The 26,883-nt window shown below is 42.1% G+C and overlaps 1 protein-coding gene across 5 annotated transcripts in view; it reads left to right on the forward strand.

The window, feature by feature from the left end:
• The window catches only part of LOC138760338 (mitogen-activated protein kinase kinase kinase 21-like), a 126,881-nt gene that overhangs the window by 84,448 nt on the left and 15,550 nt on the right, over positions 1-26,883 (forward strand). For 4 of the 5 annotated variants that reach the window (XR_011355546.1, XM_069930787.1, XM_069930791.1 and 1 more), the window contains exons 3-9: positions 1,439-1,587; positions 6,884-7,059; positions 13,715-13,955; positions 14,713-14,835; positions 17,907-18,029; positions 19,952-20,105; positions 20,919-21,019. Coding sequence is in view for 4 of the 5 variants with exons in the window: in XM_069930787.1 (XP_069786888.1) it covers positions 1,439-1,587; positions 6,884-7,059; positions 13,715-13,955; positions 14,713-14,835; positions 17,907-18,029; positions 19,952-20,105; positions 20,919-21,019 (1,067 nt within the window). In the remaining variant the exon portion in view is untranslated. The remainder of the gene's footprint in view (positions 1-1,438; positions 1,588-6,883; positions 7,060-13,714; positions 13,956-14,712; positions 14,836-17,906; positions 18,030-19,951; positions 20,106-20,918; positions 21,020-26,883) is intronic. The other variant, XM_069930788.1, reaches the window with a different exon arrangement.

Here is a 26,883-nt window from a genome sequence, read left to right on the forward strand (position 1 = left end):
CAGGTGAGATTCTTCCAGGTGCTTTGGTTTCCTCCCACATCCTAAAGATGTGTTGGCAGGTTGATTGACTGTTGTAGTGTAGATAGGTGGTAGGTAAATCGTGGGGCTGGGGTCGGGTGGAGGGGGGGTAGTGGTTGGTGTTGAATTGATGAAGATCTGAGAGAGGTTGGATTACAGGCTGAGAATATTTGTGAGCTGACTTGGAATTGATGAGTTGATTTCCTTTTAGGCTTGTGGAAATATATTGAGGAACATCAGAGCACTGAAGAGGTACTGCCAATTTTGCCTCTTCCAGTTCTGTAGGGTGGCCTAGTTAGCGTAGCAGTTCGTGCAACACCGTTACAACACCAGCAATCAGGACAGGGTTTGAATCCCACACTGTCTGTAAGGAGCTGCATGTTCTTCCCATGTCTGCATGGGTTTTCCCCAGGGGCTCTGGTTTCCTCCCACCCTTCAAAGAATACCAGGGGTCATTCGGGTGTCACTGGGAGGCACAGGTTCATCAGCCGAAAGGACCTGTTACTGGGCTGTATGCCTAAATTTTAAAAATTAAAACCAATGTTAGTGTCCTCTGACAGGTCAGCTCCTCAGCCCTGATCACACTGAATAGCTCAGATGGCCCTCCCCAGACTCCTACATGTCAGACACCGCACTCCATCGTGACTAGTAATTTCTAAGAGGTCAAAGAAAGTAACAAAAGGTTTTTGCAGATGCCATCACTGAAAATATGTAACGACTTGAACAACTCCCAGGAATTGATGGTCCAAAATAACATGATACATCAAGGAAGGAACCAGACACAGATCCTGTCTTACAGAAGAACATAGAGGCCAGGTGGAACTGATGAAGGAGTCTGCTGTTAGACTGTGAAGAGCTGGATATGGAGAGGTGGTTTTATGCAGGAGAATCTAGAGCAGCCATTCTCAACTGAGGCCCTACAGCAAGCAGCCCCACCGGGACTTGTTTTCTTTTCACCTCACGTAACACATTTTTAAAATGTTTTTATATGTAGTCAGCAGGAGAGAATAATGGAAGAAACCAAAACTTTACTGCTTCACAGGGAAGGGGGCCCATAAACTTTGAGCAGAGTCCTGGTTGGGGGGAGGGGGGGGGGGAGGTGCGGGACATAGCCAAAAGAAAGTTGAGAATGGCAGATCTAGAACACAGATCAAGGGGCGATTTGGATGTGATTAGTGTTTTTCACGTAAAGGATGATAGAATACAGTGTTCTGTTTTCTGAAAGGGACATTGTATGTTCATTGAATTTTTCTCAGATTAAGATTGATTTGCCTTTTCGAAATGTTATCAAGGCATAGTGGAAGCAGTTTAGGTGTAGATTAGCTGTGATCTATCGAATGAAGTGGCAGAACAGGTTCCTTTAGTAGCTATGTTTCCATTGATATTTAATAAGCTTAATGCCCTTTCTCTTCTCTTGCAGCTATGGAGTATTGCTCTGGGAGTTGTTGACAGGAGAAGTCCCTTATCGTGGGATTGATGGCCTTGCCGTGGCTTATGGAGTAGCCGTCAACAAATTAACCCTTCCCATTCCGTCTACGTGTCCTGAACCTTTCACCAAGCTAATGGAAGGTAAGCACACAATTCTGCGAAGTGAACTGAATGTTTGTGTCCCTGTGTGGTTAATGTTTCATTCAGTGAATTATTTAAGATCATTTGCTTTGATCAGCGGGTGAAACCACTGCTGGGTATTTTTCTCCTCTCTGCACTGCATTTGCTAATTATCGTTTCACAATGTGAGAGCTGTTTGAAGCTCGCACAATTGCACATTCAAGTTCTGTGACAACTGAGTGCCCGCCATCCTTCCCCTATATCTGTGTTTTCTTTCATCTAGGCTCAGTCCCTCTGCCTCCTTTCCTCCAGGTCTGCAGTCTGAGGGACCACCTCCTCCCTCGATCAATCCTCCCCTTTCCTCATCCATGTCCAGTTATCACCTTTTGCCTGTAATACCTAAGCTCCTCTCCCAGCCCTTTCTTCCCTCCTCTTTATTCAGGATGGGCAATAAATGCTGATTTATCATTGGGCCACATCCCAGAAATGAGTTTTCAGTGTTTGAAATTGTGTTCCCTTAGCTCTGGTTTCACACTGTACCCCGGAGACTTGAAACAGAAGATTAAGATTGACACACCAGCATTGAACATGAAGCATTACAGCACAGTACAAGCCCTTCAGCCCACAATATTGTGCTGTCCCATGTAGATTTTCTCCAGAACTATCTTAATTTTTTACAATCTCACATCTATAATTTTTTCTTTCATTCATGAACCTATTTAAGGGTATTTTGAATGTCAGTATTGAACCGGCCTCCACTATCTAGTGCATTCCAGGCATTTGCCACTCGCTGAGTTTAAAAAAAAAACTTCCCTCAGATATTTCCCCTAATCTTTCCTCCACTCAACTTAAATCAACATCCTCTGATATTTGTCACCCCAAGAAAAGGGTTGGTGGCTGTCCACCTTATCTAAGCCCCTCAAAATCTTACACACCTCTAGTGTCATCTTAGTTGAGAAAACCCCTAGCTCTGCCATCCTTGCCAATTGAGAAGGCACTGAATTGACATCTATTGTTTCCTGTGAAGTAGTGAATTCCAGCCCCATTTGTATCTGGGTTAATTTGAGAGATCACCAGACAACTCTTTTGAAGAACCACCTGGACTGAATGTTGAGCAGAGGCAGGTCGAAACAGTTGAAGTAATAATTACCCTGATCTAATTCCAGCTATTCTTGTTAGGAGCCCTATGTGCACCCACGCCCCCACCTTGTAAATGCCTTGTTTTCTTTTCACCTTGTGTAACATAATTTTTTTTTGTGCAGTTAATAGGAGAGAAGTATAGAAGAAACTAAAACATGACTGCTTCACAGGGAAGGGGGGCTATAGCCAAACAAAATAGGTTGAGAATGGCTGGTCTAATTGAATGTGAGGACAGGTTAAAGGGCTGAACTTCCCGACAAAATGATTTGCATGGCGAGAGCTCTCTGTGTTCATTGGCTGCCACGTTAACTACAATTACAAATGTGACTACGTGATCTTAGAGTGCTTTGAGAATACTCAAGGTCACAAAAGGGGCTAAAGCATGCAAGTTTCTTTTAACACATCAATGGTGATCTCACTCCCTACTATTTTACCTCTTTACAAAGCCCTTTCTGTATGAACTGCGCAATAGCCTGTGCTGCAAGTTGTTTACCACTTATTTGCTGATGCAAATGTCAGCTGATATTTCCAGTCACTGTTTTTATTTTATAATTAAATGGCCTGCATTGTGTTTTGTCTGGTCTGCAGTATGTGGAATGAGGTTGGTGGGCGCTCTTGAGAGCTGTGGGTGCGATTGAAAGATCAATCTTGGCAAGTAACCTTTGCTAGGAAATGGCCAGAGAATCGGAATGAATGAACTGTGATGTGCCGTCTGTGGAGGATCCTGTGGGTTCTCTGAGTTAGCCATTCTGTCGGAGCTTTGCTCTTGTTTATATTTCAGTATTTGTCTATTCATGCATCGGTCATATTCGACATAATTCATATAGTCCAGTGGTTTTCAAACTGCCCCCCCCCCCCCCCCCCCGAACTCATATTCCACCTTAAGCAATACCTATGCCATAAGGGCTCGATGATTAGTAAGGAATTGCATAAGGTGGTATGTGAGAGGACAGAAAAAGGTTTGAAAACCACTGTTTTAATCATTCTTAATTGACTCCAAAGGAAATGAGCCAACGACAATTTTTCTCACGCAAAATATATCAGTAACATTTGGGTCCAGAGCAGAGAGAATGCTTAAGATGAAATGTGAGTTTAGGGGGGCAGGTTGAAAACCACTAATATAGTCTTAATGGAAAAAAAAATTGCTCACTTGAACTACAGTTATATAATATAAAAGTGTAAACAATATCACCTTGCAATGCATCCATAATATTAATGTAGTCTTTTGAGGGCATCGCATTTACAATGCCAGGAACTTAGGTTCAAATCTCCCTGTGACCTCATGGGTTTCCTCCCACCCTCCAAAACGTATGGGGGTTGTAAGGTTAATTGGGGTATTTGAGTAGCAAGGACTTGTGGGCCGAAGGGCCTGTTATCGTGCTGTAGCTGTAAATTTTTTTTGAAGTACCAGCAATTATGGCAATGATTTTCTTTCGGTTTTAAAGCCACCTTGGTCATTTTAAGTTCTACATGGTTGGTTGTCATGAGCTGAGGCGTTACTACAGTAGTTCTCAACCTTTTTCTTTCCACTTACATCCCACTTTAAGTAATCCCTAGGCCATCGGTGCTCTGTAAGGGATTGCTTATGGTGGGATGTGAGTGGGAAGGTTGAGAATCCCTGCTCTAGACCCAATTGTTACTGATATATTTTGCATGAGAAAAATTGTCATTGGCCCATTTCCTTTGGAGTTCTGAAACAGTGCACATAATGGGTTAATTAGGTACGATTAAAACAGTGGTTCTCAACCTTTTTCGTTCCACCCACATCCCACCTCAAGTAATCCCTTACTGATCACAGAGCACCTATGGCAAAGGGAATACTTAAGTGGTATGTGAGTGGAAAGAAAAAGGTTGAGAACCACTGCTTTATGGTTTGCAACTTTCCAGGTGGAGAAAGCATTCTTTTGTTCATTTGAGTGGTTCATTTTTAAGTGAAACAGTGTAGGATCTGGATGGGGGTATCCTTGTGAAGTACTGTTTGACCCTTTTATCTAATGTTGCATGTAAACACCTCTAAGTGTGGCCAGAGGGATTCAGAGTGGAGCTCAGCTTCTTTTTCTGTTTCCCCTCTAGGGATTGAGATTGAAATGCAATGCCTGGCTTTGATCAACTACAGGTACTTCCCAGCTTGCGACCTATGTGGCTTGCTTGCATCAATCTGCACAAATGACCAAAAGTTTTAAAAAAATATATAAGGAAATATGCAAAATTTACGCAGTTCATGTAATAGGGATACAGGGGATGTCAGAGTCAAATTGTGCATTTTTACCTTGTTAGTCAGCATCCCAGGGTCCTCAGGCTGGACATGGCCATCTTGATTCTTGTGCGCAAGTGCAAGTCTTTGGTTGGCGCACGTGTGGTGGGTTTGCATATTGGAATTTGGTTGGCGCATATGCATGAGTTCAGGGCGCAAATTCAATATCGTGAGGGCACTTTAGCGCATGCGCCAACCGAACTTCAATATGCAAATCCACCGCGCATGTGCCAACCGAACTTCGATATGCAAATCCACCGAAGACTTGCGCACAGTAATCAAAATGGCTGTGCCCAACCTACGGACCCTGGGAAGCTGGCTAACAAATGTAAGTTTGGACCAGAATGTGGAAGGATTCGCCAAGGCCAATCAACAAATTCAGGAAGCTTTAAGTTGCCATCTTCAAATCTACAATGAAAAAAAGATTTGATTAAATCATTTGCTTTAAGGCTTCAGTACTCTGCGCATATGGGCAAAATTCCGACTTGTGTTCGTTTCGAGATGCGACCGATCCTCCGGTCCCCATTACATTCGTAAGTTGGGGAGTAACTAACTGTACCACCTGGGTGGTAAATACTGTGCTTTCCAAACTGGAGCCATGTAGTCGCTGGATGTGAAGGAGAAATATCTATTGTTCATTGGTTTCTGGATGTGTAAGACAATGGAACTCGTCAATGAACAAAATTATATTTGCTGATTTTTATTTTCTTGTGTAAAATCAAAGGGAAGCATTTACCCGGTGTTCAACCTTGAAAAATAAATTTATTAAGGGCAGCATCAAGCCTTGAATGTTTGGTAGCATTTGGAAGGCTGCAATAGAATCAGCCTGATGAGATGAGAAGTCGCTTGGATTCCTTGTCCATTGAATTCTGGAGAAATTTACAGAGGCCACCTCTCCTGACTTAATGGCTCACAGATGAGCCGTCCAGCCTCCAAAGCAAGCAACTACTGCATTGCTGCTGTTCTTACGAGGACACCCTTGGCAGTTAACGAACCTAGTACAACACAAAGGAGACCATTCAGTCCATGCTGTCTCCCTACAAAGCAATGCCATCAATCTTATTTCCTTATACTCTTGCAACAAACTCCCCCCAGCCCCTCCGCTAACCTTCCTCCCCGAATCCAAATTCCAGGAACAATTGCCAAAAATCCAAATAAAGTTTAAAAATGCTGGAACTACTCAGCAGGTATGGCAGTAAGTGACACCATTATATTCAATGGCATTCTAGTGAAATGTTAACCTGAGACATTATCGTCTCCATAGGTGATTTGCTGAGTACAGTAAAATGCCCATTATCCAGCACCTACGGGGATCACGGATGCTGGAACTGTGAATTTTCCGGTTGACTGAGACTCACTCTACCAATATATCTGCCTTAAGAATACACAATTTAAAAGGCAGTGAAAAATGCAAAGTAATTTGAAAAAAAATCAATTATGTAGTCTTTAATTATGTAAAGTTCACTTTAATCAGCTAATTCGTGTAACTTTATTCTCCTTAAATTTGAATTTTAAAAGTACTGCCCGAGAATCTGGAAAATCCAGACAGACCCATTCCCTGAGCAGTCCACATTTTAGGACTTTTAGTGTATTTATATTCCAGGAATTGTTGCACTGTCAGAAAAAATGTAAACAAATTGTTCTGATAATCATTCATAGTTTTAACAGTTAGTGTAGCAGATAGCACAATGCTATTACAACACCAGCGGCCCGGGTCAAATCCGCCGCTGACTGGGAGGGGTTTGTGTGTTCTCTCCACGTCCTGTGCGCGTTTCCTCCGGGTGCTCCTGTTTCCTCCCACATTCCAAAGACGTACAGGGTCATGTGGATTATATTTTGGTGGCACGGGCTAGTGGGCCAGAAGGGCCTGTTACCTAGCTGCATGTCTAAATTGCAAAATTAAAATTCTATTGCACATTTCAGAGTGCTGGGACCAGGATCCTCATGTCCGTCCATCCTTTGCTACTATTTTGGAACAGCTCACTGCTATAGAGTCAACGGTCATAACTGATATGCCCCAGGAGTCTTTTCATTCCATGCAGGATGATTGGAAGATGGAAATACAACAAATGTTTAATGAACTAAGGACAAAGGAAAAAGTGAGTAAAGTTTATTACTTTTGACATTTTTTAATGAGTTAGAACGATCCGATTCCGAATGCAAGAAATTGTTGAAAATAGGTTCGACCATTAACATTCAGTACGATCACAACTGATCATCAGACTTCAGTACCCCATTCCTGCTTTCCCTGCAGCTTTTGAATGTACCTAATCAACTGGCCTCAACATCTTTCTGTGGTAGGGAGTTCCACAAGGTCACAACTCATGAGTGAGGAAGTTTCTCCTCATCTCAATCCTAAATGGTTGACCCCTTGTCAGTGGACTCTTGCCCTATGTTCTGAGCTATCCCAACATGAGACCATAAGACATAGGAACAGAAATAGGCTGCTCAGCCCATTGAGTCCATCCTGCCATTTAATCATGAGCTTTTAGCAGGGTTGCTATGATTATAGCTCCAGGTTAAAAGAAGACTCGCACACCAAGGGAGTGTAATCGACTCTGAATTTATTGGGCTGAAGCTCTGCCTTTTATAGGCAGCCGGCCATGTCACCGCTGGGTGTGGCTTGAGCAAGGCCGGCTGCTGATTGGTTGTCCTGGATGCGCAGGCCCAGATTGGATCTGCGATCTGTTGGCAGTGTCTCATTCCATGTGCTGTGTCGGTCCGTGCAGCAGGACACTGTCTTTTAGTGGCCAACCCCTGCGCAATGGGGTCGGGTGAGTAACTGGCTGGTTAACATCCAACTGGGCTGGTTTCAGCCGGTCAAGCATGAAGGTCTCTTCCCTGCCGCCAATGTCCAACATGAAAGTGGAGCCGCTGTGCCTGACAATGGAGTATAGCCCTTCATAAGGCCATTGAAGGGGTGGCCGTTGGGCCCAATGACAGATGAATACACAGTGAGGGTCTGCAAAGTTCTTTGAGACAAGGTGCTGGCTTGCCCGTGAGCTCTGGGCTTAACTGGGGCTAGTAAGCCCAGGCGTTCATGCAGTTGAGACAATGTGGCCGCCGGGAACTTCCCCCAAGTTCTCGGAAGCTGCCACAACTTCACCCGGGATTACTAGGGTCGTGCCGTAGACCAACTCGGCAGAGCATGCCTCAGGATCCTCTTTGGGGCAGTGCGGATGTCTAGCAGGACCTGTCGGCCAAGTTTGGTCTGGTGAGTCTTCAGGTGCCTGTGGAACCTCTCCACCAACCATTGGCCTGTGGGTAGTGTGTTGTGGTGTGGTGGAGTTGAGTCGCCAGGGCGTTTGCTAAGGTGGTCCAAAGGCTGGAAGTGAATTGGGCCCCCCTGTCAGAAGTTAAATGTTCAGGGACCCTGAAACTTGTCACCCAGGTGTTCAGTCATGCCTGTGCACATGTCTCTGTCGAGATTTCAGGTAGCAGCATCACCTCTGGTCATCTGGTCAACCATGGTCAACAGAAAACGTGCACCTCCGAATATCGGTAGGGGCCCCACAATGTCTATGTGCACATGGCTGAAACGACAGTGGTGCTGGTTTGAAGGGCTGTGGGGGGGCTTTAATGTGGGTCTGGACCTTTGATGCCTGGCACTGAGTACATGTTTTGGCCTAATGAGTGGCCTCTTTACGGAGGCCATGCCTGACATACCTGTTGGCTGTCATTTTAACTGTAATCCTGATAGCAGGATGTGCTAAATTGTGGACCGAATCAAAAACTTGCCTCCTCCATGCAGCTGGAATGATGGGGTGCGGTTTACCAGTTGAGGTGTCACAGTGTGGTTACCTGGGGATGTCCCTAGTTTCAGGCTGATAAGTGCTGTCCGGTATGCTAGTATATCAAGGTCTGCCTGCTGTGCATCCGCCAGGGCCACATAGTCGATACCCGGGGAGGGGTCGTGCACTGCTAGGATAACCAGATAGAATAGGGCATCGGCTACTACATTGGATTTGCCAGCAATATGTTGAAAGTCTGTCGAAAATTCAGATACATAGGACAGATACTGCTGTTGCCTGGCCTGACAGCTTGCTGAAAGCGAAAGTAAGTGGTTTGTGTTCTGTATAATTTTTGAGCTTTCTACCCTCCAGGAAGTAACGGAAATACAGGTATAACACTAACAACTTCCTATCAAAAGCACTGTACTTGAGCTCTGGTGGCCTGAGATGTTTACTGAAAAAGGCCAGCAGCTGCCACTGTCCGTTAACGGGTTGCTCAACTATATCCCTGACTGCTGTGTTTGAGGTGTCTTAACGTGAGGGCGGTCGGAGCGCCTGTCCTTGGATGGACAAGGAGGGTGGCTTTGGCTAGGACATCTTTGGTTGCTTGGAAAGCAACCAAAGCCATGATGTGGGCCACTACAGGTATGAAGAGATGATTAAAAATTGACCATACCTGTGAACACTTGCAGTCCCTTCATGGTCGATGATCTGGGAAAGGAATGAATAGCGATGGCCCAAGAAATCAATTGTCCCTCGGCCAAACTGGCACTTGGCCAGATTGATGATTAAACCGAACTCACTTAGCCTGGAGAACAATAGCCTTAAGCAAGCTCGGTACGGTTCTGGCTGGCTATTAAAATGTCATTGAAGTAGATGAAGGCAAAGTGCAGATCCTGGCCCACTGCATTTATCAACCTCTGGAAAATCTGATCCACATTTTTCAGCCCAAATGGCATGCAGAGGAATTCAAACAATCCAAAGGGGGTTATGATGGCAGTTTTGGGTATTTCTCGTGTGGACTGGGATCTTATGATAACACCTTAGAGAATATCCGTGCCCTTGCCATTTAGCAGTGAAGTCCTGGATATGGGGCACGGGATACTGTCAGGTGTGGTGGCCTCATATGGGCAGTGGTAGTCTCTGCACAGCCTTTACCCTCCCGCTGCCTTAGGTACCAATATGGAGGGGAGAGGCCCATGTACTAACCAGAGCGCCACACAATGCCGAGTTCTTCCATCTTTCGAAACTCTTCTCTAGTCAGGTTGAGTTTTTCGGGTGGGAGGGGGAGATGCCACACCCTGCCGTGGAGGGGAGGGCCCTCCATAATAATTTGGTGTCTCACCCCATGTTTTGGTTCTGCCGATTTGAAATGGGGTGTTGTGATGGAGGGGAATTCCACTAAGATTTGAGCAAATTCATTGTTGGCAATACTCACCGAGTGCAGATGTGAGTTAAAAAGTTTGGTGCCCTTAAGCGAAAGTGTCTGAAATGTCTGGGCGTGTACAAACCAATACCCTTTAATGTCCAGCAGTAGCAAGTTGGCTCTCAGGCCACCACTGTAAACTTTGGAATTGTCTGTCCGCAAAGTGGAGGGGAATTGTATGGGTGCTAAATGTCCGAATGTTGGAGCTGTTTGCTGCTCGAACCTCTCAACCCACCTTGCCACTGCGGGCTTCTAGGCTGGACGGGGGAGGACACTGTACTGTGCCCTGGTGTCCACCTAGAAACGTCAGCCTGACAGGAAGTCTTCCTGGTTGTGGAGGAGGCTATGCAGTTAGCCGGTCGTTACAGCCATCAGCGATGGCCGGCCTTGGCATTTCCCTGGAATGCGTAGGGGGAGCAGTATCAACAGGCCTCGGTACCCCACTGTTGATGATAGAAGCAGTACTGCTCATCAGTGGGGTGAGTCGATCAGTCGGTTGGCTGGTCGGCAGGCTTCCTGGCTAGGTGTTGCTGACGAGGCGCAGGCATCCATCTTCGCTGCCCATAGCACGTCTGTTTGGGCAGCCACCCTCCTGGGGTCGTCGTAGTCTTCCTCCGTGATGAGCAGCCAGATCGCTTCAGGCAGCTGCTTCAAAAGATCTGCTGGAACAGCGGGCAAGAGATGTAGCCATCATTGAGATCGAGCATGTCGCTCATGAGGGTGGAAGGGGCCCTATCCTCCAAACCGTTGATGTGCAGTAATCAGGGCACATGCTCATGCTTTGAGACCCCAAAAGTGCGGGTTAATAGCTCCTTGGTGGCCACATCGTTCCTTTGCTCCGGGAGCTGCTGGAAGAAGTCGATGATGTGGGCAGCGGTGTGTTGCTCGAGGGTGCTGACCATGTGGTAGTAGAGCGTGTTGTCTGTAGAGATTTGGCGAATGGCAGACTGCGCCTCGGCCTGCTGGACCCATGTCTATAGTTTCAACGTCCAGAAGCCTGGCACCTTCAACACTATAGCGTTGATTGTAGGCTGTTATTCCATCATTGGGTCCAAAATGCCATTTGGACCAGTCGGGGTCGCTACAGTTATAGCTCGGGTTATAACTCAAGGTAAAAAAGAAGACACACACCAAGAGAGTGTAATTGGCACTGACTTTATTGCGCTGCAGTTCTGCCTTTTATAGGCAGAACTTTTATATCACCACCAGGGCGTGGCTTGAGCGAAGCTACCTGCTGATTGGCTGTCCTGGATGCACAGGCCCGGATTGGACCCACTGTGATCCACTGTTGGTGATCGGTTGTTTTGACAGCTATTCTTGCAGTCTATGGGAGCGGGCATCGCATCCCGTGTGCTGTCTACCCGATCGTTGTGTTCAACGGCTGTCTGCTGTGTCAGCCCGCGGATTGGGCCGTGGGCCACTACAAGCTGATCCATTTTCCCACTAAGCTCCATTGCCCAGCCTTCTTCACTTTGATGTCCTGTCTAATCAGGAGCCTATAAATCTCTGTCTTAAATACTACACCCTGTGGTTGCCGTCAAGGGACAAGGTGCAATTCAAGGATGGGAGGTTCATTTGGGGTTAAAGGGTTATTGCTTGTGGGGATTGTTGGGGTATTTCATGTCTTAAGTGCATTGTCATATATTGAGATTAAAAAGGAAAACTTAAAAAAACAGTAATGGGGGAAAAAAAGGGGATGGAGGTGGTGAAGAGGCGGAAAAGAAGTGAAAATAAAGATACAAGATGGCCACGTTGGACTATATGACTATAAACATTAACAGAATATATAACCAAGTTTAAGTGTATCCCATTGGGGAAAAAAAATCACATATAATTTAAAAGACAAAGTTACAATGTTTGAAAAAACCTGGGAACCATATATGGAACATAACAGAAAGAGCAGGCCACGGACCACCAGAACCTAAAATGATAAGAAGATAAACACGATCAGATTTAATATGAATAAGTAGATGATGCGTTGTTTTTGTGTGTATTCCTTTTGTATAAAGATATTGTTTTATAGTATTTTATATGTTCATTATTTACTGTTTTTGGAGGGGGGAAGGGAGGGATGGGGGAAAAAGTGAAAATGTCACTGTGAATATTTAAAGAGATGCATCTGTAAATATATTGGTTGATATGGTTCATAGTACAATAAATAAAGAATTACAAAAAATAAAGAATAAATAAAGAATTACAAAAAAATACTACACCCAATGACCTGGCCTCCACAACTGCCACAAATTCCACATCTGGCTGAAGAAATTCTTACATATTACTGTTCAAATGGGCACCCTTCAATCCTGAAGTTGTGCCCGCTTGTTCAAGACTTTCCCACCATGGGAAGCAACCTTTGTGCATCTACTCTGTCCACATCTTTCAGCATTCAAAATGTTTCAATGAGATCCCCCCCCCCCCCAGCCCCCCATTCTATTAAACTCCACCGAATGAAGGCCAAGAGCTATTCGGAACATTGTTACTACGTCAAACCAATGATTTATTTTGCTGTCCTCCCCAATGTTTCTCAATTAACATCAACAATAGATAATACAAATTTACAGGTCAGACAGCTTGGGTGAAATGTATATGAACCTATGAGTATTTCTCATGATTCTCAAGACCTTTATTAGTTATCTCCTTCTTCGACTTATCTCGAGAAATGAGATTTGGTCTGTTCCTCCTCAAAAACCTACAAAATGTACTCCAGATTCTCTTGTATAGCCTTTTAGTATTTTTAATGAAATTAAATTAATAAATTCAAAGTTACTAATTCTGTTCCCATTGACTGAGATGCAAGCATGTCATTCTTGTTTTGATCAAGGTGAGTGGGGTCTTCCCAAAGAGTAGATTTAGGATATAGCTTGCTCATGCCTCATTTGGAGCATAAATAGCCAAATCACGAGGGGCTAAATAGTCGTAGTCCTTTGTCCAGGAAAGGAGAGTCCAAAACTAAAGGCCATAGATTTAAGGTGAGAGTGGAAAGATTTAAGAGGAACCTGAGGGGCACCCTGTCCAAATAGAGGGTGGTGAGTAGGTGGAACAAACTGTAGGGGCAGGCATAATCGCAACATTCAAAAAATGTTTAGACGATTATGTGGGCAGGAATTGATTCGGGGAACATGGGTCAAAAGGCAGGCAAATGGAACGTGTTCAGCATTGTCCAGTTGAGCTAAAGTGGGTGTTTTTGGTGCTGTAAAACTCTTGACAAGAACAGGCCCTTCAGCCACCGATATCCCTGTGACCATGAAACCAATTTATTCTGAAGATCTACCTGCATTTCATCTGCATCCCTCAATTCCCTGCCCATCTCTTAATCATAATCTGATTTTACATCCCCTCTTTCCCCACCACCCCCCAGTCACAATGCTCCACCATCACCCTTTGTCTCCTGTTACCAAGCCAACTTTGGATCCATTTGCCAATGCCTTGGATCTCGTGGGCTCTAACATTAACCTTCCCTGTGAAATGTTGTCAAAAGTCTGCTTGGATGGATGTTCTTCAGGAATTTGCCCTCCTGAGTTTTTAGTCACCACATTCATTGTGAACAATCCAGACCTGGTGGTTATCCCTCGGGCCTTGTCCTGTTCTGGTTGGTAGGAGCTGCGGTCACGGGAGGAGGAGCTGACCAGGGCTGAGTTGCAGCAGAAGTCCCACGAGGAGCTGCTGAAGCGACGGGAGCAGCAGTTGGCAGAACGGGAAATCGACGTGCTGGAGCGGGAGCTGAACATTCTCATCTTCCAGATGAACCAAGAGAAACCAAAAGTGAAGAAAAGAAAAGGCAAGTTCAGGAAAAACAGGCTAAAGCTAAAAGATGGACACCGAATCAGTTTGCCTTCAGGTACGGAATTAAAACCTAAGCTCTCTGGGTGTGCAAAAGGGCAATAATCACCAAACTAAACTGGACCTTGTCTTTAATATTCAAGTGAAAAACTACAAATTTCTTTCAAATGAGGTTCTATTACTACCTTGTGGAGTTTAAAAGAAGGTGGTAACTTTTTTTATAGAAAGCTTTTGAGCGGTGTGAGCTTGCCATTGGGAGTACAAGGTTGTGCAAGGTGTGGTTATAACATTTACACCTTTTCTGTTTTATGTTTGTTGAACATGTACCGACTTTTTGTTGTGTTCAGTGGAGCCACAGGTTCCATTTTCAGTTTTTCTTGGGCTGCCTCCATTAATGCACAATATCACCATCTATAATGCAAGAATTTGTATTTTCTGTATCAAATTTTACCCATTTTTCCTTTTTTTTTTGCATTTCTGACCCATGCTTTGTCATTATAATTTCACTGTGGTTAGGTCCTAAAGACATTTTTTTTAAAATGCTGACCATTATGTGTGGCTCTCTAGTTATTTGGCCTTTGCTTTACAGCTATCTGACTTGATTCCAATTTCTTCATCTAATTTTGTTCATGCATTGCACCAAGTATATTTTAGACACTCGGCCATACTCTTTATGTTTGGCCAATTCTATGCATCTCTAGCTGGACCTGACATTCAATTTTCCCTGATATTTTTTTATTTGACTTTGAACGGTGTTAGATCTTGTTTTGTTTATTTTGCCTGCTGTGTCATTTCAGTTTATTTCAAATTGATAGATTTTCAACACAAAATCACGGTTCAAGCCTCTCCAACCCTGGACAAACGAAAAAGCTTGAATGGCAGCTGCTCCAGTCCGCCAAGCAGCCCCACCATCATCCCCCGCCTCAGAGCCATACAGCGTAAGTGCATTTACACCTGTTATCGTTCCCTGCGTGTTTCAACCGTCTCCTGGTAAGTGGAGTAACTTTCAAGAGAAATGAAGAAAATAGGTTCCCCTTTTTCATTTCCATTCACCGTATATTTTTGAGAGAGAAAAAAAATCATTCTTAGATTGAGTGAATTTGAATGTTGGCAGTATATTTTGTATGGATAATTTTCCTGTTTCCTGCATTTCTATTGTCAATCCTGAGATTTCCAAAACCTCTTGAGTATATATTTTTGTTCTTTTGTATCTCTCCCCATTGCCTAACTCAATATGGTTAACATTTTTATGGTATCAGCCTCTGGATTTGCCGAATCTTGGTCGTCAATGGTAATATTCATTTCTGTAATACTTTAAAGACAGCCTTCTTTCTTAGTAACAAATTGTTTGTAAAATGTCCATATAATTCTGATTGGTTTTAAAAACTAGGCTTTGATTTTGCCTTCTGTTAGTGAAAGGTTCCTGTTACCTCTGACTAAGAGCCCCTCTTCTGATCAATAAGAACCAGATATATTACAGATTGCTACAGGAAGTGAGGGGGTAGATTGCTGGGGCATTGGCAATGATCTTTGCATCTTTCCTGGCCACAGGAGGTATCGGAGGATTGGAGAATTGCAAATGTTGTCATCTTGTTTAAAATAGGTAATAAGATCCTGTGAATTATAGATCAGTGAGTCTTGCGTTAGTGATGGGCAAACCTTTGGAGTGGATTTTTTGGGACAGGATTTGCGAGCATTGAGAGAAACATAGTCTGCTTAGGGATAGTCATCGGCATGCTTTGTGAGGGGCAGGTCATGCCTCACAAGCCTAATTAAGTTTTTTGAGGAAGTATTGAAAGAAATTGAGGGTGGGAAAGTAGATGTGGTGTATATGGATTTTAGTAAGGTATTTGACAAGGTCCCCCATGGTAGACTCATTCAGAAAATCATGAGCCATGGGATTCATGGAACCTTGGATGTGTGGATTCAGAATTGGTTTGCCTGCAGAAAGCAGAGGGCAGTAGAAGATGGAGCATCTTCTGCCTGGAGGTCGGTGACTAGTGGAGTTCTGCAGGGATCTGTTCTGGGATTTTTGTGATTTTTTTTTTTTAATTAAATCAATGACCTGGACGAAGAAATAGAGGGATGGGTCAGTTTGTTTGTGGATAATACGATGGTTGGAGATGGTGTGGATATTGTCGAAAGCTGTCGTAGGTTACAACAGTATATAGACAGGATGCAGAGATGGGTGAAAAAATGGCAGACAGAGTTAAATTTGGATAAGTGTGAAGTGATGGATTTTGGGAGGTGGAATGCATAGATAATGGCAGGTTTCATAACAGTGTGGAAGAACTGCTGGGGTCCAAATCCATAGATCTCTCAAGATTGCTGCACAGGTTGATGAGGTAGTTTAGAAAGTTTATGGTATGCTGACCATTAATCATGGGACAAGTTCAAGATCCATGAGGTAATGTTGCAGCTGTATAAAACTACTTAGAGCCCATTTGGAATATTGTGTTCAGTTCTGATCCCTCATTACAGGAAGGATGTGGAAACTTCAGAGAGGTTGCAGAAGAGATTTACTAGGATGTTGCCTGGATTCGAGAATGTGTCTTATGATGCAAGGTTAATAGGGCTTTTCTGTTTGGAGCGGAGAAGGGTGAGAGGTGACTCACTAGAGGTCTACAAGATTATGAGAGGGATAGATAGGGTGGATGGCCAGCAGCTTTTTTCCAGTAGCAAGTACCAGAGGACATCTGTTTAAAATGAGAGGAGGAAAATTCAGGGGTGGAATTTTACACAGAAATTAATGGGTTCCTGGAATGCATTGCCAGAAGAGGTGGTGGAAGATGATGCAATAGGGAATTTTAAAGAGAGCATGAGTAAGGAAAGTTTGAGGTTGTTGAGTGGGTTAAGCTGAAGGGCCTGAACTTTGTTGTAAAGTTCTATGTACTGTAGTGTCCTTTTGGTACAAATTTCTAATTATGGGGCTTGAATCTTCCAGGTGACTGATATTTATTATTGTACTATTTCTGCCATCTTTTGTTTATCCTCCAAGCTGCTCTACTGAATAGATTCATAGTAGAAAGGCTTTGGATCTGTCACCGATTATGGTTGCAGTGTTGCAAGTATCACAACATCTTCATAATGACCAGGGCCCGAAGCAGTAGACAAACAGAGAAATAAAGAGACGACCCATTTCTAGACTGGAGAGAGACTGCACTCTGAGAGCTGTAAAGCTTGGTAACTGCAGGATAGGTGATGAAGGCAAATGGGACTGGCTTGGTCAGGAGGCGCACGAGAGACTGCAGGTACTGTAATGTGGAGCGACTCATGAGGTTGAACTGGCATCAGTAGGAGGAAAAGGAATTATCAATATTGTGGGCCAGAATCCTTCATTAGGACTCTGGGGTTCCAGCCTGCATCAGTGACAATTCTTTCTTCTCCTACTGATGCCTGCTTGACCTGCTGAGTTCCTGCAGCAGGTTGTGTGTCATACTAGTTTCAGCTCGCCATGCCCATGCTGACTAAAGACCTGTTTCCATGCTGCAAAATCCTATTTGATGAGCAGACAATGAGATTGGGGATTTCCTGTTCGTTTCTGCTGACTTGAATTGATCTGGTGGAGACCTTTAAACTCCAGAACGAGGATGTCAAGGAAATTAGACCAGTGTATTAATGATTCTGACACCTCTCACATGGTCTTTCTTGGTCGACAGCAATGTTATTTAACTCTCAGAGCAAAGTGTCCACCAGTCCAATACCTGGGATTTTAGATTGAAGTAGACTTGGGAGAAATAGTAGAGAACTGCTGGTGGGACTGTGAACTGCATGCTTGGCTTCCACAGAAAGGGACGAAATTGACAAGTCCAAGTAATGAAGAACAACCTGCGAATATTTTTAAATTAATTCTCTTCTTAAGTGCTTTTTATAAACAAATTCCTATTATTTCCAACCTCCTAAATGCCTTCTCTCAAGCTCCCACGTGATTGAGCTTTGCAGTCGATTGTACTTCAACTGAAATGGCAGCTGTTTCCCCTCCACCTTCCTGTGTTTTTGTTCTCTTCAGTGAGCTCCAAAACTGATGCTGCCAATTCAAGCACCTTCCGCAACAGCATTTATGTTTACCAGCAGGATGTGGATATCGCAAGTGAATGTACAAGCCAGTCCCTCAATAGGGCTAAGACAAAAGGCAAGGTCTTCTTGTTAAATCATCAGGCAATAATTCATCTTCTTGCTCTTGTGTGCTGTGTAGTGGTGCCTCTTGTTTTCCAGTCTGTTCTTTGGTGTCTGATCTTTTCTTGCATTTGGTTAAAAGACACTGGAAATAGCTTTTAGCGAAAGTTTTCAAATTGACTCTAAATCTAACCATTTTTCCCCCATTACTATTTAATGTGGACAAAAATGGCCACTCCATAGACCATACGACAGAGGAGTAGAATAGGCTAATCAGCCCATTGAGTCTGCCCTAATGTTCAATCGTGGGCTGATCCATTTTCCCACTCAGCTCCGCTCTCCCCATAAAGTGTGATGCCCTGACTAATCAAGAACCTATCAATCTCAATTACCCAGCCTCCACAATTGTCTGTGGCAAAAATTCCACAGATTTACCACCTTCTGGCTCCAATCCTGAAGTTGTGGCCTCTTGTCCTAGACTCTCCCACCATGGGGAAATGACCTTTCTACATTCAATCTGTCAATGCCTTTCAACATTCAAAATGTTTCAGTGAGAGATCCCACCCTCATTGTCCTAAATTCCAACAAGTACAGGCCAAGAGCTGTCAAATGTTCCTCATGTGATAACCCTTTCATTCCTGGTGTCATTCTTGTGAACCTCCTCTGAACCCTTGCCAACATCAGCATGTCCTATTTTAAATGAGGAGCCCAAAACTGCTCACTATACTCCAAGTGAGATCTCACCAGTGCCTTAGAAAGCCTCAACACTCTTCAGCTATCTCTGCACATTGGTAAGAATGAAACTACATGGGGTATTTCTGCACAGAATCAGGCCCTTTGGCCCACAGGACTGTGCCAAACGTGATGTCCAAATCAAGCTAAAAGTCTGCTGCTTGCATCTATAGATATCTGTCCATTCCTTTCATATTCCTGTGACTATCTAAAGCTTCTTGAAGGCTACTCTTGTATCTGTTTCCATCGCTGCTCCTGGCAGCCCATTCCAGGTACCCACTACTCTCTGTGTGTAATTTAAAGGAAACACCCTGCACATCTCCTTTAAAATTCCTCCTTCATGTCCTTGTACACATTCTCAAGTATGTGGCAATTTTACTCAAGGGAAAAGATTCTGAGTGTCTACACACTCAACACTTGTGATTTTATAAACTTCTGTCAGGCCTGGTTGATTTGAACCCAAAATGCTCCCAACTCTGAATCCCATCATCTCTAGAAATAATTCTAGGAAGAAAAGTCATCCAAGATCTTGCCTGTATTGATGACTAAAGGGTTAATGACTGAATTCCTCCCTGGAGCTACTCCACATTGTTTTGATTATTTTGATAGATCGGTATAGGCAGTCTGTTTTTCGGTAGCTCTTTCCGAGTGATGAAAGTTGGGAATGATCTCCCAAGTGAGCTAACAGAGATGAAAAGCATTGGGGTTAATCAAAGTACAATTAGATACATGCTGAAAGTTAATACAAGACGAATGGTTGAATGAACTGACCTTCATCCTTGACTTTGCGTCTTTTGAAGTGATTGCTTTCATATTTTGACAGAGGCCAACCGCCACTGAACAGTGGGTTAAGATTAAATCTGCCTGGTGTCAGACATTTTTCAATTGGCAGGCATCCATTTTTTTCCCTCCACAGTGCATTCTGCTCCTATTAACCATTGTCTTGCTGCTGGAACTTCGCCGATTCTCTTTGGCTCTTGGGTTTAATCAAAAAATGTCAACAAAAAGGATTTTAATCTTTTAGGGTTTTCTCTGCTGGGTCTTTAATGGTTTTAAATAAGTGTTGTTGCTTTCTTTGTCAGTCAGATATCTCTGAGCCTTTTTGGTTTAAAATTCAGCAAAGGGTTTCGGGATCCATTCAGATAAATCTGCCTTCTCATGGGTTACTTGAATTGCATTTCAAGACTCTGATTCTGTTATGTACAGTTACCCTTGATGAGAGTAACAGAACCTGGGGTAAAAGCACAGTCTACCGGCAAGAAGATTACGATGAAGACGTTCAGAAAGCTTGCAAGAAGAAAGGGCGGACCTGGGGACCTAGTTCTATGCAAACCAAGGAGCGAGCCAGTTGTGAGGAAAGGTGAGTGCTGGGAAATGGGGTTTCCCTCGCTCCTGTTGTTGGGCTCAGTACCAGCCATCCAGCACTCGTGTGAGGTTGGATGATTGGATTCCATTTGTGCTTGAACCCACTTTCTCCTGTCGTTTTAGGAAAAGTGATCAGGAGTGGGACCTGTGCTAAACTAATCCCTGCCCCAACTTTTCTCTCCCCCTCTTTCCTTTTCTTTCCTCGCCACATACCCCTCTTCTCTACTGCCTGCTACCTTCGCACCTCCCTACATTTCCTCCTCACCCCCAACCCTCCTCCCCTCTCAAAATGATGTCCTCCAATCTGCCTTTTACACTCTTGCAACCTTGCTACAGTGTTAGGCAAGGGTGAGCAATTCAGCTGTCATGCTGCCAAGACCAGGTGACTTCCTTGAAGCTGCTGTCTGGGTTCCATTGAGAATGGCTAAGTAGTAAGGGTCCAGGGATTGTCCATAGACTGCTTTTAGCGCACAAGGATGGGCAGGGAGAAACCTTGGATCATTTTTAATTCAATATTTGTAAAATGTGTTATTGTTGCGCTGCAGAGAGTGAACACATGCAGTGTCTTCTAATCATTTAGCAGTAAACTGAGTTCATGAAACTGCAGCACAGCAATGCTGATCATGGGACCTGCTGGACAACACATACTTTTCTTAATAGGGCTATTCACTAGAGCAGTTTAAATGACTGTGTTATCAAATCTTGTAATCAGCCCTGGAAACTCTTAACATTTCTGTGTATTTAATCACTGGAGAAAAGGTGAAACACCATGAAGGTGAAATAAAATGCTTTCTATTTTGAAAATTAGGACGAGGCCTTTGTCAGATGGAAACAACCCATGGTCTACAAGCTTATTGAAGACTCCAACTTTACCTCTGACCTCAGTTTTTGCAAATGTTGCAGACCAGGGTAAGAATTTTACCGATATTGTATTAGAATCTATCATTTGCCCCAAATGATGGTCCACACACAATTTAACCAGTGACTGTAGTAATAAGGGGAATTTGATTTGCTGATTAGTTTTCATTCAGACCCCAGAAATCATGAATTATGCAGGAATGTCAAGATGGGTTTAGTTTTTGATTCACACTCTGAATTGGTTAATTTCTGACTGTAATTGTTATTGGTGCAACTGGGTGAGAAAAGAAGTTGCCCAACTTTCCATTTGTAATTGAACAGTTCCTGAACAATGATACTACCCTTTGGCCATCATTGAGATCTGTGCAGTTTGTTTTTGGCATGTGACCAGGATAAATTACTCCAAAGTCAGATTTTTTTTCCCACAGCTCTGGCCAACTCATCCCGATTTAACAACCATTGGCATGCCTAATTGTCAGTGGCTGAAGTCACAGCTAAACGGTATGAGATTATTGCTAAACGCAATCTGCTGGAGGACCTCAGTGGGTCAAGCAGCATCCGTGGATGAAAAGGAATGGTTAACCTTTCAAGCAGTGTAAATAGGTCTACGTGGGAGAGATGATGCAGGGGGTCCCTTAAGGGATTGGCAGAGATAGCGTATGATGGATAGAGGCAGAAGAGTGGCAGATGCCAGGTGAAGGGAGAGAGGCAAGAAAAACAAGGTCAGGTGGAGGAAGATGAGACATACAGAGTCAGAGGAGGTGATTAGAAGACAAAGGCTATCAGTGGTGCATTCTGATCAGAGGAGAAAATGGTGGTACAAGACAGACCAGATGAAGCTGGGGTGGAGGTGAAGTGAAAGAATTCAGTGGAGAGGTGGGGGAGGGGAGAAAACTGGGATTAATGCCTCTGGCCCAGTGTGCAATGCCACAGTCCTGCACAGAAATGAGCTATGATAATATTCCTGCTGATTTGGATCAGGCTCAGTAGTGAACTTGACAGTCAATCAAGCTTCCTACTTCAAATCACAAAACCTTCGAACATTACCGCACAGAAACAAGCCCGTTGGCCCTTCTAGTCTGTGCTGAACTATTATTCTGCCTAGTCCCACTGACATACCCCTCCCATCCATGTTCTTCTTCAAATTCTTCTTAAATAAAGTTTTGTCATGGCAATTAAAAAAGGAACAATTATCTAGGATTATACCAGCGATTAGAAAGAAATCAGGTATTACTTTTAATCAAAAGGAGATTAATGAGGAATTTTGTAATTTCTATAAACAATTGTATACTTCGGAATGTAAAGATGTAACTGGAGACCCAATAGATTCTTTCTTGGAAAATATTAACTTGCCACAATTGAATCAAGAAGACAGACAAGAGTTAGATAAACCTTTTACAGAAGATGTAATAGAAAGGGCAATAAGAGACATGCCGAATGGAAAGGCACCTGGTGAAGATGGGTTTTCTATAGAGTTTTGTCAAGTTTTTTATGCTGATGTATCTTCTATTTATAAGGATGTATTACAACAAACTTACAATACTTTTCAATTACCTGAGTCTTGTTCTAACGCAATAATTACGGTTATACCAAAAAAAGATAAAGACCCTTTACAGGTTTCTTCTTATAGACCAATTTCGTTGTTAAATGTAGATTATAAAATTGTAGCTAAAATTATGGCTAATAGATTAGCTCAATATCTGCCTAAAATTATACATGGTGATCAAACGGGATTTATGAAAAAACAGGTATGCGTCAGATAATATTTTACGGTTAATAGCCTTGATAAATAAATCTAAATTTCAGTTGAATTATCCAATAGTGGTTTCATTGGATGCAGAAAAGGCTTTTGATAGAGTGGAATGGAAGTTTCTGTTCAAAGTACTTGAGAAATTTTGTTTTGGTTCTTCATTTATTGGGTTGATAAAGGCTTTATATAATAGCCCGAAGGCTAGAATTGCTGTTAATGGCCAAATTTCAGAATCTTTTAGTTTGACGAGATCTACTAGACAAGGATGTCCGTTGTCACCTGCTTTATTTGCTATAGTTATTGAACCTTTAGCACAATTAATACGTCAAAGTGAAAATGTTAAAGGTATGAGAGTTTTGAATGAGGAATACAAGATTAATTTATTTGCTGATGATGTTTTATTATATTTGGTGGATCCGGATATTTCTTTACCTGCAATTCAAGAATGTTTAGAAATTTATGGCCAATTATCTGGTTACAAAGCTCAATAAATTGGGCTAAAAGTGAAATTTTACCAATTTGTAAAGGTGATTATTCAGTATATAAAAATATTACAAATTTGAAGTGGACTACACAAATTAAATATATAGGAATTAATGTTAATACGGAATTTCAAGAATTATATTTAATTAATTATTTTCCTTTAATAAAAAGGATTAAATTAGATTTGATTAGGTGGAGGGATCTACCTTTGGGTTTACTAGGGAGGATTAATACCATAAAAATGAATATTTTTCCTAGAATACAATATTTGTTTCAATCACTTCCTTATTTTTTAAAAAAAAAGTTTTTTTAAGGATTTATATAAAGCGATTAGAGAATTCTTATGGAAGGGAAAATTTCCGAGAGTAGCAATGAGAAAATTGATGTGGGATTTTCAATTTGGAGGTTTAAGATTACCGAATTTTCTGCATTATTATGAAGCAGCTCAATTCAAATTTCTTAGTGCATTAATGAATATGGACGACCCACCTAGTTGGGTAAAGATAGAAATGGCGGTTATTTTAGAAAAATTTCCTCATGAGTTTTTGTTTCGATGGAATAAAAATTTATTACGAACTTATGATGTGCCAATATTGAAACATTTATTGAATTTATGGACAAGTAAACTTAAAAAATTGGGACTTAAAAATATATATTCTGGAAGATTGCCATTATATAATAATCAACTTGTTCCTTTTACGGTCTCCAATGCCACTTTGAAACAATGGGAAAAGAAAGGAATAAAAAATTTATCTGATTGTTTTTCTGAGGGTTGTTTTTGTTCCTTTGACGAATTACAAAGGAAATATGGTATTAGTGCAAATTCTATATTTGTATATTATCAATTAAGATCTTTTGTAAAACAATTATGTGGTCGACATGTGATTTTATTGCCTGAATCTAGTTTTGAAGAATATGTACTTTCAATACCAAAAAAGGGATATATATCTGATTTGTATTGTATTTTACAAGAAATTGATAGTAAAAAAGACTGGGATAAAGATAACTTGAAATGGGAAAAAGATTTAGGACATAAAATAGCTGAAGAAGCTTGGATGGAAATTTGTCAGTATAGTATTCGGAAATTAATTAATGCTAGACTAGCGATGATTAATTATAATTTTATTCATCAACTATATTTAACGCCGGAGAAATTTAAAAAATTTGGTTTTAGTAAGTTGGATTCTTGTTTTCGATGTGATCAGACGGCCAATACTTTTTTGCATACTGTTTGGCTTTGTGATCGATTGCAACAGTTTTGGAAAGGTATTCAATCTGTTTTTAACAGTTTATATAATATCCATCTTGTATTAGATCCCGATATATTTTTATTAGGGAACATGCAATCATTAATCGATTTAGGTTTAGAGGATTATCAGATTTCATTTATTTATTTAGCTTTAGTTAAGGCTAAGAAATGTATAGCACTTACTTGGAAAGATAGAAATATACTAACTTTAGATAAGTGGTATTTGGAAATGAAATTTTGTTTGACTATGGAAAGGATATCTTTTTCAATTCAGGATAAGATGTCTTTTTATAAGTTAAAGTGGACTCCGTTTGCTAATTATATGCATTTAAGTTTGATTTAAATATATGTTTAAGTGTGATATTTTAGTATTGACAATTTTTTTGTTGTTGTTGTTAGAATTTTTTTAGGTTAAGTTTTATCTCTTTTTTGTAAGTGGGTATTTTTTTTCATATATAATATTGTCAATTTTATTAACTCTTCACTCTTTATTTTGGGGGGAGGGTTGGACTAATTTTAAGTTAGACTATTAATATTGTGTTACAATTAACGGGGGGGGGTTATTTTGTGTAGTTTTCTGATGTCATATTGTAATCATACCTTTTTAATTTTTTTTTCTATTTTTCTTTAAATGTAATTCTTTATTGTATTCATGTTATAAAATTTTAAATAAAGTCTTCAAAAAAAAATTCTTCTTAAATGTTAAAATTGAGCCTGCGTTCACCAATTCAGCTGGCAGCTCATTCTACATTCGTACTCTTCTCTGTGAGAAGAAGACCTCCCTGATGTTCCCCTTAAAACTTTTCACCTTTCATCCTTAACCTAAGTCCTCTACTTTGAATCTCAACAAACCTCAGTGGAAAAAGTCTGCTTACATTTACTCTATTTGTACCCATCATTATTCTGTATACCTCGATCAAATCTCCCCTCGTTCTTCTACGCTCCAGGGAATAAAGTCCTTTCCCTGTAACTCAGTTTCTGAAGTCCCTGAAATATCCAAGTAAATCTCTCTGGACTCTTTTAATCCTATTGATATCTTTCCTTTAGTTAGGTGACCAATAATATCCAATATTAAGTGTGTATATTTTAATTACACTGAACATATTCTAGTCACCACCAGAATGGATTGCCTGATCATTTATTGTGTTGTTTATCTTTTGTTGGCTCTTCTATTTCTTGTATTACATTTCAAAAGCGTTTAATTGGCTCCAAAGCACTCTTGGGTATCCAAGAGGAACTTGGAAGTTGCTAGGAGCTTACATGAAAGGAAATGTTCTACTTTATCCTCCACTCACTTATCATGTGTAGAAAATTATCTTTGGGCTGGTTTGAGTAAAAACCCAATGCTGGAGAAATTCAGCTGGTCACACAGCATACTTCTGTAGCAAAGATAGAGCAGAGATAAATTCAGAATCAGAATTTACTGTCATGAGCAAGTCACAAAATTTGTTTTGCGTAAATATTGCTATAAATCACATTTTAAAAATAAATCATGCAAGAAAATAGGATGAAGTGAGGAAGTGTATGTGGTTTATTGCCCATTCAGAAATGATGGCAGAGGGGAAGAAACTGTCCTTGTACCACTGGGTACTCATCTTCAAGTTCCTAAACTACTTTCCTGATGGTAGCAGTGTGAAGAGGGCATGGCCTGGGTGGTCGGATACCTTGAAGATCGAGACTGCTTTCTTAAGACACCACCTCTTGTTGATATCCTCAATGGTGAGAAGGCTGGTGCCTGTGATGTCGCTCACCGAGCTAACAAGTGCTGGAGTTTGTGCTTTGGCACCTACGTACTAGACAGTGATGTAGTGCTCTCCACGGTACACCTGTAGAAATTGTTGAGAGTCTTTGGTGACATACCAAATCTCCTTAAACTCCTCATGAAGTATTGACGCTGGCTAGCCTTCTTCGTGATGGCCCTGTGTGACCTGCTGAGTTTCTCCATCATTAGGCAAGCGCAGTTGGCATAGCAGTTAGCACATCTCCTTTACAGTGCCAGCGATCGGTACCGGACCTGGGTTCAAATTCTGGCACTCTCTGTAAGGAGACTGTACAGGTACACAATCCTTTATCTCGACATCTAAAATCCGGAAAGCTCCAAAATCCGGCAAGTGGGGACCGGGGGTCGGGGGAGACGGCCAGGCGACTAGAAGGGGGTGGGGGTGGATATGGCAGCACAATTCAGGTGGGCTTTCCAAAATCCGTAATTCGGAACACACTGTGCCCCAAGGGTTCTGGATAAAGGATCGTGTATCTGTACACTCTTCCCACGTCAGCGTGTGTTTTCTCCGGGGGCTCTGGTTTCCTTTCACCCTTCAAAAACATACTGGGGTGTAGGCTAATAGGGTGTAAATGGGCGGCACTGGCTCGTAGGGCCGAATTGGCCTGTTACAGTGGTGTAAGTGTAAATTGAAATCATGTTTTTAACTATAA

This window comes from Narcine bancroftii, chromosome 4, assembly GCF_036971445.1.
Source record: "Narcine bancroftii isolate sNarBan1 chromosome 4, sNarBan1.hap1, whole genome shotgun sequence".
Taxonomy (NCBI): domain Eukaryota; kingdom Metazoa; phylum Chordata; class Chondrichthyes; order Torpediniformes; family Narcinidae; genus Narcine; species Narcine bancroftii.